Genomic DNA, 13,137 nt, shown 5'->3' on the forward strand with positions numbered 1-13,137 from the left:
AGCGCAAAATGTTTTGCGCCGGCGATTTTACCGTGACCACTGTATACTTCTGCGATTCAGAGCAATTGCGATCAGAACTTGTTTTTTCTGCACACCTCGCCATCCTTTATTGGATGGTCAGCCGGTGAGAGCGACTTCACTACCTGAGCTAGTACTACTTCCCCAACAGGGGAGTATCTATATTGGGCTGGGCTTCCGCAGCGATCTGTCAGATGTCCCAACTGGGGAGGGAAGAGTGGGCCGTGAGCTAGGTGTGCCCGGTCCTGTACATATTGCAGTGATATACATTTCCTGCTCCCGGTGGCAATACAGGACCCTCTACACTTCCTGTCCAGTTTGCAAGTGCCATGCAGACAGCTAATCACTATGCAGTTTCAGTCCCATGTCATGTGACAGAGATGGAAGCCACATGGTGATTGGCTGGCTCCATGGCACTGAACTGAATAGATTGTGTGGAGGACCTCCGGGAGCAAGTAATGTATAACTCTCTGCTGGTGCTCTGCAGGACTGCTCCCTGCGAGTGTGTCTGATCCCACAGTAGTTATATTGCAGCTCAGCAGTATTGTTTCTCATTTAGAGTAACCAACACACCCTCTGCACCATTGTGGCTATGGAACACTAAACTTCACTAACCTTTTCTGTATTTCACAGGCGTCTGATGATGGCCCCAGCAAGAGCGCAATTGCCAGGTAAAATCTGAGCTCTTCAAGGATGAGGAACCGTCTTATCAGGAAAAAGGGGTGAGGGTGGGGGGATGAGGGAGGGTGTAATTAGTTTGTGACACAGGGATAAAGACATGACTAATTTATATTCACTTTTGTGTGACCCAGTAGTGGCACAACAGTAGAGTGCTGGGAGAACAAACCTGACCCCACTCGGGATAAAAAGCCCCTCTATGCAATTATGGATAAAATAAAAACAAAGGGATATAGCCTCCACACGAAGGTTCACAGGCACCAAAGTGGGATAACATTATTAAAAACAGTTTAAAAAATAAAGGAGGTAAAGGTAAACGTACCCAATGAGAACTGTAATTTTATTTTAATTGGCGTTATGTTTGTTATGACCAGGATGGAAGAGACTCTCCTGCGGGCCAGCCAGTTCACCGAGTCATGTGAGTAATGCTTTGTCCTGTGTTGTGGTCATGCAACAGGATGTGGGCGTGGTCATGGTTGGAACCAAATTCCACCAAAAGGTGGAACTTTAAAGGACCCCGAGAGAGTGGGAGCACTGTTTAGAGGACCCTAGGAGAGTAGGAACACTGTTTAAAGGGCCCCATGAAAGTGGCAGCACTGTTAAGAGGACCATAGGAGATTAGAAGCACTATTTAGAGGACCATGGGAGAGTGGGAGCGGTATTTAGAGGACTCCGGGACAGTGAGAGCACTGCTTAGAGAATCCTAGGAGAGTGGGAGCACTGTTTAGAAGACCCCAGGAGAGTGGGAGCACTGTTTAGAAAACCCCAGTAGAGTGGGAGCACTGCTTAGGGGACTCCAGGAGGATGGGAGTGCTGCTTAGAGGACCACTGGAGAGTGGGAACACTGCTTAAAGGACCTCTTGTGGGTGGGATCACTGTTCAAGAAGAACCCCGGAGGATGGGTGCACTGTTTAGTGGACCCCTGGAGAGTGGGAGCACTGTTTAGTGGACCCCTGGAGAGTGGGAGCACTGTTTAGTGGACCCCTGGAGAGTGGATGCACTTTTTAGGGGACCCCTGGAGGGTGGGAGCACTGTTTAGGGGACCCCTTAAGAGTAGGAGCACTGTTTAGTGTACCCCTGGAGAATAAGATCACTGTTTAGAAAACTGTGATGTGCTCTGTGAACAGCAAAGGGTTTTTTTTCACTACACAGAGAATTGAATGTGTGCATTAAACACCAAGTGAACACCTGACACAACTGGCTAAGCAAATTTGGCCTAATTGGCTATTCATGAGGCAATGCTCATGCAAATATGCATTTGCTTTCGCATGCCAACTAATGCAGGGTCCATTAAACCAATGCCGCCAAGCGGTTGCCCTGCGGGAATTAGTTCATGCTTCAATAGCACTATCCAGGAGCGCCACGAGGAGGCTTCTCAATGCCCCCATACAAACGGGGGACCGCGGGGTCCCAGGCGCTCTCACTGCCTGGGAACCACAGCAGCACCCCGGAGGGGAAGGCTGGGTGGCGCAGGCGACCCCCCCAAGCGTGGCCAGCGCCGGGGAGAGCCATCCGCACCTTTCACCTCCCAATATTTAAAAACAGGCACTTACCTTAACGTCCATTGCGTTCTGCTGCTGAGCATAGCTTGGGTGCAACACATTTGAAAAGGGAAGGAATGAAGCATGGGTCGCACCGAGCTTTGGAGCTCAGGGCTGGCTCACACACTGCACTCCAAGGGGGGTGGAGGACAGGCACTGACAGCCCACTCCAGGGCTCACACTACCTAGAATGAGCCATCCGCCACCCGCCTCCAAGGGAAAGACATTCACAAATCACTACACAGAGATGGCATGCGAAAGCAAATGCATATTTGCATGAGCATTGCCTCATGAATAGCCAATCAGGCCAAATTTGCTTAGCCAGTTGTGTCAGGTGTTCACTTGGTGTTTAATGCACACATTCAATTCTCTGTGTAGTGAAAGGTTTTTTTTTGCAAGTTGTGGCTAGGCAAGGCCTAGAGTGGATGTGGGCATCTGAGGTAGCTCAATCAGCAGTCACTAAACTTGAAGAATAAATAATCTCTATGGAGACTTTTTGGCCAGTGGTGAGGTGGGAGAGCCTTGGATAGACTTGCAACAGCATTGGAACCCAGAAGAATGTATATAAAGCAAATAGTCAGTATTTTTATCTCATGACTAATTTTCATTTGTTATGTTCTTTTTTTTTTTTTTTTACAGATGTTGGGCAAAGGTTGCATTATTCACTGGCCAGTATATCACCAGGTCCACAGAGGTGAGTGTCCAATTAAATCTCTAGACAGAAAAAGTTCCTCAGGAAGCAAAGGACAGTCATTAATTAATCGTGCACTAGATGTCTTACTTACCATCTACTGCTAGCATTACACTAAAACTGGTCCTCTATTGCACATGGCAGGTCCAACCACTGCAGAGGCCACAGGGAGGAAGGTCACAGAGAGGGAAGAGCCACAACCAGTGAAACAGTTGTTGGCTCCTTCCAGCATGTGGGCCGTCCGATCATGCAATGTGGGGCCAATTTATCACACTGAAAGCAGCAGTTAGTAAGAAACACAGCCTATCTCTTAATATCCTTTTATCTGTGATTACAAGTCTGCCTTGAAACTTCACAGAGGTTCCATCTCCTCCACGTGTGCCGAAAGTTGCCATATTTTTCCCATCTATACACTTTTTTCCCCATACTCATATGGGTTGGGCAGCATGATGACGTAGAGAATAGCATTCTTGCCTTACAGAGCTGGGTCTCCAGTTTGAATCTCAGCCAAGGCACTTTGTGCACAGCATTTGTATGTTCTCCCCATGTCTGCATGAGTTTCCTCCGGGCAATCAGGTTTCCTCCCACATCCCAAAAGCATAGATATAAGCTAATTGGCTTCCCCCTAAATTGGCCCTAGACTACAATACATACACTACGCGATACATACATACTGTAGACATAAGAGGATGGTAAGGATTAGATTGTGAGCCCCTCTGAGGGACAAGACAATATACTTTGGACAGTGCTGCAGAAGATGTTGGCACTATATGAACAGGGCTGGTTCTTGACTTTTTGCTGCCTGAGGCAAACCCATGAGGAGGCAGCCCCCCCCCCCATGCTGCAGCTCAACACAATAGCACACTGGTTGGCTTTGAGTCTGTGACAAGCAAACTGCTCACCCTCAGCCACTCCATCCCTCCCCAGTCAGAGGACAGCAGTGCCACCTCCTCCCTTCTGCTGCGCAAGCCAAATGAAACACTGCTGCTCTCCTGCCTCCCCCTCCTCACTCACTGTCAGACTCCTCACAGCACAACAAGCTGCTTTTCCCCAATGATGATCTCTTCACCTTGCTCTCCTCTTGCTTCTCCTCCTACTCTAACTGCATGCTGTAAGTGTAAACACAGTACAACAATGCTGCCCCTGTAATCTCTGCGCCTCATGCAGATGTTTCACCTTGCTCTATGAGAGAGCCGGCCCTGTATATATAGATACTAAATAATAATAATAATGGTCCCACTCAGGGCGACCAAAGCTAAAAGAGAATATTTGACTGGAGATGTGGTAGAGTAAAATAACTAGATTTCTGAACTGTGCATAAAGTGCAATATCATTTCTATATATTCCAGGAATCTGCTGGATGAGGCCAAGCGACAGGTGGAGAGCCTTAAGCACAATCTGGTGAGAATGTCAGATTTAATGTCCTCCAAAAGTATCCTGTTCTTCACACGTTGCAGCAGGAGTTCCTTTTTAAAGAATGTCAGCTAAAATAAAATGTGAAGCCTTGTGGGACAATTTAGAAGCTATGAATCCATATTCATCTACACATTTGCCTCTTCGTAGGGCTCCGGGAAGGCTAAGTAACTAAAAAAAACAAAACAGTGTTTAAAGTGGCATGAAGCTCAAAATTTCCTCTCTGTTGTGGCATAAGAACTAGAAAAAAATACTGGTAAACTTTCTGGAAGAGTTAATAACTCAAAGCTCCACTTCACTTGGAAGTGAAGTGCTGTAAAAATGAATCAGATTGTCTTGCGTTTACTATTTGAAAATAAACAAAGCAGAGAAGCTTCTTTGATTCTCATTAAAGGCAAATAAACGTATCTGCTTTGTTTGATCCATCTTTCGAATAGCAAACACAAGACAATCTGATCATTTTGTACAGCACTTGTTATCTGTTTGATTCCACATGAAGCGGAACTTTGATTTATTAACCCTTGCTGTATTTTTTTCCCCCTAGATGTTCTTATGCTGTGTTTCATCTTTTAGATCAGAGATGAAAGTTTGAGTTTCACACCAATATTTTTAATATTCTACTTAAAGGGACTCCGAGCAGTGCAGAAACTATGGAAATTATTTTAAAGCTCTCTTTCTCCTCTTTCCAATGATATATAAACCGGCGCCCTACGCCTTTTAGTTTTCGCTATTTTCGCGATTGAAACTGCCGCGGCCGCGATTTCAATCACGAAAATAGAGAAAACTAAAAGGCGGAGGGCGATGATTTAGGTGTCGCCAGAAAGAGGAGAAAGAGAGCTTTAAAAGGATATCCATCTTTCCATAGTTACATTGTATTACACAGGGCGACTTTTTCTGCTGAATGGAGCTGCTGACACTGGGGAAAGTGTCGCCCTGTGTAATACAAGTAACTATGGAAAGATGGATATCATTTTAAAGCTCTCTTTCTCCTCTTTCTGGCGACACTTAAATCGTCGCCCTACGCCTTTTAGTTTTCTCTATTTTTGCGATTGAAATCGCGGCCGCGGCAATTTCAATAGCGAAAATAGCGAAAACTAAAAGGCGTAGGGCGGTTTATATATCATTGGAAAGAGGAGAAAGAAAGCTTTAAAATGATATGCATCTTTCCATAGTTTCTGCACTACTCGGAGTCCCTTTAAGTCTGCAGCTGCTTTAACCTTTTAGGCAAATCTTGCTATGGCAACAGTTTATGGCCTGGCATAACCCAGAATTCTCTTCTGTCTGTTTGTTGCATTAGAACTTAAAGTAATACCAAGCCGAAGCTTGGGTTCAAAATAGCACATTAGCCTGAAGAGAGGGAAGCCTCAGGAGCCAATTGAGGCTTCCCTCAGTGGTCTGAGGTTAGCACTTAGCACCTCAATGGGATCCATCTGAAAATGGCGCCTGCGAATAATGGCGCACGGTGTTGCTGCTAATCCGTTTGTCGCTTATCGCTATTTAACGATAAAGCCTTATCGTTATTTAGCTCTGTTTATTTTATTGAAAATTAGAGTTAACACACAGAACCCTCCCTGTACCTATCCCTAATCCCTAGACCGCCCCTGGTGGTGTCTAACCCTAACCACTTCCCTGGTGGTACCTAACCCTAAGACCCCCCTGGTGGTGCCTAACCCTAACCACCCCCCTGGTGGTGCCTAACCCTAACCACCCCCCTGGTGGTGCCTAACCCTAACCACCCCCCTGGTGGTGCCTAAACCTAACCACTCCTCTGGAGGTGCCCAACCCTAAGCACCCCCCTGGTGGTGCCTAAACCTAAGACCCCCCCTGGTGGTGCCTAACCTTGACAGTGTTACATTAAATCCATTCACCGTTTTGCAGTTAAATAACGTCTGCAGTTTGGCTTATGGAGGTTAGCTATTCATAAATACTGTTACTGTGCGCAATAACGTCTGCTGTTTGGCATATGAACGGCGCTATTGATAAATAACGTCACTGTGCACCGTTTTCTTATTTTTTTCCCTGTTCGCCATTATTATGCAATACTAACGATAAATAGCGATAAGCTTATCTTTTTAATGCGGCGCCATTTTTATGCATAGGCGATGTGCGCCATTATTCACTGATCTGCCTCAATGGCCATCTCTAGTCTGTAGAAGTAATCACTCACATCTCATTAACAGCTGAGAGCACACAAGTCAACTTTCACAGTGAGACTAGCGGAGCTACTGAGCAATTGACTTAAGAAATGTCAGAATAATCACACCTAAGTCTGTGTTATGCAGTTTGTAAAAATGATTGATCTGTATAGAGATGATTTGATTAGGATTGTATTTGTATTTGGGGAGAGAGGAAGGATAGTTTAATACAATATTGTCTCTCTGTATATAACGGTCTTCTCCGCCTTCAGGTTGTGTCTTTTGCTGAGGACTGGAAGATGATCCTGATCTTTGTGACAGCGGATGATCCCTGCAACTACTGCTTCCAGGTGAGGACATTGCTGAGGTAAACTGAGGTAGGAGCCCCGCATACATGAAAAATGGGTGCTGGAAATAGCTGATAGTAGAATATCACTAAAATTACCAATATTCTACTATTAGGCAGTGGTAATTCCAATTCCGGACGGTTAAGGCTAAACCTGACCCTATCGCTAAACATAACCCAATTATCACATGAGCCCTCTCTCTACCAATGCCTAACCCAAACCAATCCCATTCGCCAATGCCTAACCCTAACTGAGCCCCCCACCGATGCCTAATCCTAAGCAACCCCTCACTGATGCCTAAACTCAACCGAGCCCCCAATCGATACCTAACCCTCCCCCACTGCAAACCCACCGATATCCACACGACCATTACCACTATACACGATAAATATCAGGTACCATGGTAGCTTGGCCTCTACATAGGCATCCAAGTTAATATTAGTTATTAATAGAAATTTGGGCACCAGAGGCGTCTCATAAAATAGTGAGTGTCGGGGCCACCCGCTAATTTCTGGTAATAGGCAATAACCATGCCCATGGCATCTATGGAGTGCACAAACTTCCATAGTGCCTCTGGTCCCAAGTTTTCTGTTTCTTCAAAAACTGTTACTGTAGTGTGAAGATGAGTCAGAACCTTTGTCAAACTTTTGTGACAATCCCCCACTTCCTGTGATATGAAGTGAAATGGCTAGCAGCCTCAGGTTCATACTATGGGCTTGACTCACAAAGCCGTCATAACTGTTATCATGGCTGAAAAAAGCACTTTCGCGTTCGTTATAACACAAATTTATTGAGTGAATGCGGAACGTTAACGCGCAAAAAAATTGCGTTATTGCGCAAATGTGAATTTTTGTGCGCGATAACCATTTTACCGGAGATAAACCTCCCAGGGCCGGTTCTAGACTTCTTTGCTGCCTGAGGAAAACTTGTGAGGATGCACCCCCCCTCCCCGATTTGGAATGATCACACAGCATCTGACAATTTACTCTACTGCATTAAATGTTCTCACATGACATGCTGCAGCTCAACATAATAGCACACTGGCTGGCTGTGAGTCTGTGACAAGCAAACTGCTCACACTCAGCCACTCCATTCCTCCTCATTCAGGACTGCAGTGCCACCTCCTCCCTTCTGCAGTGCAAGTCACATGAAACGCTGCTGCTCCCCTGCTTCCCCCCTCCTCACTCACTGTCAGACTCCTCACACAGCATAACAAGCTGCTTTTCCCCACTGATGACCTCTTCACCACGCTTCTCCTCCTACTGTGACTGGATGCTGTAAGTGTAAACACACAGTACAAACATGCTGTCCCTGTAATCTCTGCGCCCTGATGTAAGTGTTTCACCTTGCTTCATGAGAGAACCGACCCTGAAAGTACCGATTGGCCCCAGTCACCCTCTCTAGTCACTTGAATGTCATTGGAATCTTCTATGGATGCTCATTCGGGAATCCGCTCCGCATTTCCGATTGGAATTCGACATTTCCGTTCAGAAAACGGAAATCGGATTTCTGGGGAAATACCACATTATTGCAACTCAGTAATTTTATCCCAATCACAGAACTCGGAAGCATTGGACCAATCAGAAAATGCAGAGTCAACTCGGAAGAATTTGGCCAATCAGAGAATGGAAAAAATGACCCAAAAAATAACTCAGCAGAAAACGAAAATCGGAAATCCGCAGGATTGGTAATCGACAATGGCGGAAATTGGTATTTCCCAGGAAAAGGAAATCTGCATTTCTGACCATCAGTAGATCCTTACTTGATTACAGCAAAAAATTGCAAACAAGAGTTTAAACTACAGAAAACAGATGTTCCTTCTAAGCTACACTCTACTTGATTGCCTTTTACTTGGAAAGTTGAATTCTAGGAAAAAACAAAACAGCCAGATGGTGATGAGCTTGTGTTGTCTCCATTCTGCCAGCATTAACCTATATAAATGTACCAGGAATATGGAGCACAAGGTCAGCACTGCTTTCTGTAACAGGCACATCGCAGTTTGGGTGCTTGCTTGGTATGTGGGACATCATGCAGAATACTGGCTACTTTTTATTTGCTGGAAGTAGACCAATGAGTGGGGACACTGAATATCCATCCACTGTGCAATCAGGAGATCTGGTGATTAGAGATACAGCCAGCAGCACAGAGCCATTTATCCAGCATGCATGCCATTATTTCCAGCTTATTAGCTCCCATTACTGTAAGGCGTGGAATCTGTACCTTCTTGAGACAGTTTAACCTTTTCCATACTGACCTAGTTGGAATCTACTCTTGCTGGTGTCTATGCAGCTCTGACAAGACATAGATTCCAACCAGGGGAGTAGCAATAGGAGTTGCCGAGGTTGCGACCGCATCAGGGCCCTTGGGCTAGTGGGGCCCCGAAGGGCCCTCCCTCAACTGCAGTATTAGCTCTTTATTGGTCCTGTGCTTATGATAATCACTTCTATATATACATTGAATAGTGGTAATCATACACAAACTGTTCCCCATCCCCTTCTTACACCTCTGACACTGTAGTTGCCATTGGCAGGTTTTGGTGCGCCGTATCAATTGTTATGTATATAGTGCTTGGGGGGCCCCAATGTAAAACTTGCATCGGGGCCCACAGCTCCTTAGCTATGCCACTGATTCCAACATTCGCCACCGTGCACTCATGCCATCCTTGCTGTTCCCGCCGCTGTTCCATCAATGTACCCACTTGCTCTGCTGTCTCAGTGACAGCAGAGCTTCCCCGTCTCGATCATTGGCTCCTGACCCTGTGATTACTGTGAGCCAATCACAGTAATCACAGGTCAGAATAGGGAAAGGACAATTATGGTCCTTAAAGAGAACCTGAGATGGGATGATATAAAAAAATATACATACCTGGGACTTCCTCCAGCCCCCTACAGCCCCAACCGTGCGCCTGCTCCCGTGCAGGTGCAGAGCGCTCCTGGCCACGGAAGAGAGATGAGGGAGCACGCTCGGCCGGACTGCGCCTGCGCCGACTGGAGGACTTTTCAGAGCCAGTTGTGGGCGAATGAGGAGGCGACTGAGGAGGATGATGGAGCTGGAGGAAGCCCAAGGTATGTATATTTTTTATGTCATCTCATCTCAGGTACACTTTAAGGGGCCAGAGCCATCTGGTCTCGAAAGGGTTAAAATAAAGAAAGGCAAGCTGCAAATTTTTATAAAGTATAACAATATTAATCAGCTTCTCCATTTGCATAAAATAAAGTGTAGCTACTATGGCTAATCAGGACAACAGGGTCAACACAATGGCCCTTACACTGAAAATGAAAAAGGACTAAAAAGTAAGTGAAGAAGTACTGTGAAAATTATTCTGAGTATTTTTTTTACTTGCTGGTGGTTTAAAGAGACACTGAAACCACTTTAAAAACTTGATTTTACCTGTTAATTAGCTTAAGGAATATGGCCTGTGCTAAAACGCTGCATCCTCGCGGCAGAACAAGGTCTTATAGTCGTGGATTTTGCTGCCCGGGGAGGCAGAGCTTAGCGTGGTAGCTCTGCCTCCATTAGCGTCAATCCCCCGCCTCTTCCCGCCCCCCTCAGTGAAAGAAGACTAAGAGGGGCAGGGAGAGGCGGAGATCAGCGGGGATTGACGTGAGTAGAGAGCAGAGCTACAGCCCTAAGCTCTGCCTCTACCAGGAAACGCTTCCTGTTTTTTGCCCCAGGGATATGAGTGTTATCCCTAGAATGGGGCGTTTTAGCACTGGCCATGTTACTTAAGCTAATTAACAGGTACAATCAAGTTTTTAAAGTGGCTTTAGTGTCTCTTTAAAAATGCATTTTATTGATAAGGTGTGAAAATATCACCTTGGAAAAAACACAGGAGAAAAAGTTAATTGCAAATGAGCCATGGACTGGTGCGGTGCGATTGTCCTGCAGCAGGATTTTGGGCCACAAATGGTCTAAAGGATTTATCAGACTTGCTGGAAAATCTCGGCCACAAATGCTTGATCAGGTGGTAACGGTGTTCGATATCACAAAAACCAAGGTACCCCACGGACCCCTGACCGGTGTCCCCCCAAGTGAAAAGTGTCCCCTCCGTGCCCTTGTGCGTCACACACGCGCCTGTTACCATGTGGTACAGGCGCTTCCAGTTAAGGCAAAACCAGCAGTGACGGCAGAGAAGCCCCGGGCTTTGTGCAGGCAGGGAGGTGACATTTTACGGAGCAGGGGCACATTTTGATATTTGGGAAGGGGGGGTGGCCAGGCGGCGCTAGGGCGATTTCTGATAGATATCATGCTGAAATCTTTTGGAAATCAGTCTGCTTTGTATGGACAAGCAACAGATCTCTCTCTGATCGGTTTCCATCAGAGAGCTCTGTCTCATAGTTAATCTCCCAATACATGATAGCATACCCAAATATGGTAATGTCACATTGTGGTTACGTTTAAACTGAATAAATGAAAATCAAACAGACAACGTAGGTTGCAATTCTGTTACTTGGCAGGAGCCGGAGATCTGTGACTCAGATGTGAGAGTTCTGCCAATAGATTGGTCTCCTCAGAGTTCCCGTTAAAGTGGTAATTATTATCTGGAGATAAGATGGACCAGATATCTCCCCCTCAGTGACTGAGATATACAGATTCTGATTGATCTATTGATATCCAGAGTCCAGGCAGATACCATCAAAGTGCAATAACCTGCCTGGCATCAGTTCTCCCAGCCAGCAGCGATAAGGAGGGGGAAACAAAGTGTTCAGTCAATAAAGTTTCCCAGTTACAAAATGTCCCTTGCTTCCTTGGAGAGTTGTTCAAAGATATCAGATAGGCAGTAAAGAAACCCATACACCTAGCAATTTTGCTACCCCATCGAACATCCGATTCAATTTTATCAAATTGGATGAACATTGGTGCCGCAACATTTCCTGACTGACGTTTCTTAAAGTGTATACTGTACACTTTACAATCGCTAGATGTATGGGAACCTTTAGAATGCAGTTATTGTTCCCTTTCTTGTCCGTCACAAAATTTGACTAACGAGCAAAAGGAGTCAGAATTTGCTGAAGCAGTCAGTGGCAGAGGGAACCCCATTGCAGCCATAGTGGCTGGCTGCTATAGGCCCATAGCCAAGGCAGGCCCAGCTTGAGTGGCCGACGCCAATAAGGGGGTTTGCATCGAGCCTCATGGAGACCCACTGAAGATTCCATGAGGTGAAGATTAGCGCAAGTGGAGCATTTGAGAGAAATTACTCACCAGGTGTTCCCAGCAACCTTTCTCGTCACGTCACCTGTCTGTCAGCCTCTCTGGCTACGAATACTGGGGAGGGGGAACACTACATCTGGCTACCTATACCAGGGGTCCCTCTAGCTACCTATACAAGGGGTCATATCTGGCGACCTATACTGGGGAGGGCTTCTTCTGGCTACCTATACTGGGGACCTCTAGCTACCCATACTAGGAGGGGCATAGTGACTGACACAAGCTCCCACCCATCTCTTCTGCATAAAATTGAATAAGAATGAGGTGGGCAGTGAACTGTGCAGCTAAAGAAACAAATGTGAAAGAAACCATCAGCATTAAAAGTGTTGAAAATCCCATGGTCACTTCTGACTGGCCCACCTACCAGCCAAATCTACAGAGGGCAGGAAGCAAATTGTAAGCCACTAGCGAGCAGTTTTGACTCATGAAAATAGTGTTCTGTCTTCTATAAGGGTTATGTTATCTTATTATCCTGATTTTCATTAGATAATGCCTTGTCATGTTGTGGGTTTAACCCCCTGCTGTGACCACGTAACACAGATTGGCGATTGGCAGCCCCAGGACCACTCCATGCCAATTGGTGTGAAGTCCTGGGGCGGGGTTTTGCCAAGCGGATCAGTCAAAAACAGTCTTATCAGTCTGCCGACAGCCTGTACTCACGTCCTACTGTTGGCAGAACGACCGCGGGAGGGTCTGACGGACCCGTCATTTGTAAAAATACGGCTTGTGTACGCGACTTTAAGTGGTTAATTGAGCTTTAAAAAAATACTGCCAACATCACTACTACAGCGTTATGGGACACCAGTATGGTGCAAGAATTATGATGCCAACATTGTGTCAGTGTTGTCATGACGGCATTGTTTCAGCAGTAATATTATCACTGCATTATTGTGTTACCATTATTAAAGCTTTGTGATGCCTGCTAATATTAGGTGAGTATTATTTCTGACATCCATATAAAGTCATCATTACTATCTCTGCACTGCTGCTGTGTCACCTTCATCATCGCTGCATTATTTTGTCAGCATTGTTATGTTACAATGATTTCGACATTAATATTATGTCAGCCAATATATTGCTGCATTGTTATGCCATCATACTAAATA

At 45.7% G+C, this 13,137-nt stretch overlaps 1 protein-coding gene across 2 annotated transcripts in view; it reads left to right on the plus strand.

Moving 5' to 3' along the window:
• The window catches only part of LOC137504389 (phospholipase B1, membrane-associated-like), a 160,667-nt gene that overhangs the window by 6,682 nt on the left and 140,848 nt on the right, over positions 1-13,137 (plus strand). For both annotated transcript variants that reach the window (XM_068232750.1, XM_068232751.1), the window contains 5 exons: positions 652-689; positions 1,071-1,114; positions 2,877-2,931; positions 4,278-4,329; positions 6,749-6,826. In XM_068232750.1, coding sequence (XP_068088851.1) covers positions 652-689; positions 1,071-1,114; positions 2,877-2,931; positions 4,278-4,329; positions 6,749-6,826 — 267 coding nt within the window. The remainder of the gene's footprint in view (positions 1-651; positions 690-1,070; positions 1,115-2,876; positions 2,932-4,277; positions 4,330-6,748; positions 6,827-13,137) is intronic.

The sequence above is a fragment of the Hyperolius riggenbachi genome, chromosome 4 (genome assembly GCF_040937935.1).
Source record: "Hyperolius riggenbachi isolate aHypRig1 chromosome 4, aHypRig1.pri, whole genome shotgun sequence".
Taxonomy (NCBI): Eukaryota; Metazoa; Chordata; class Amphibia; order Anura; family Hyperoliidae; genus Hyperolius; species Hyperolius riggenbachi.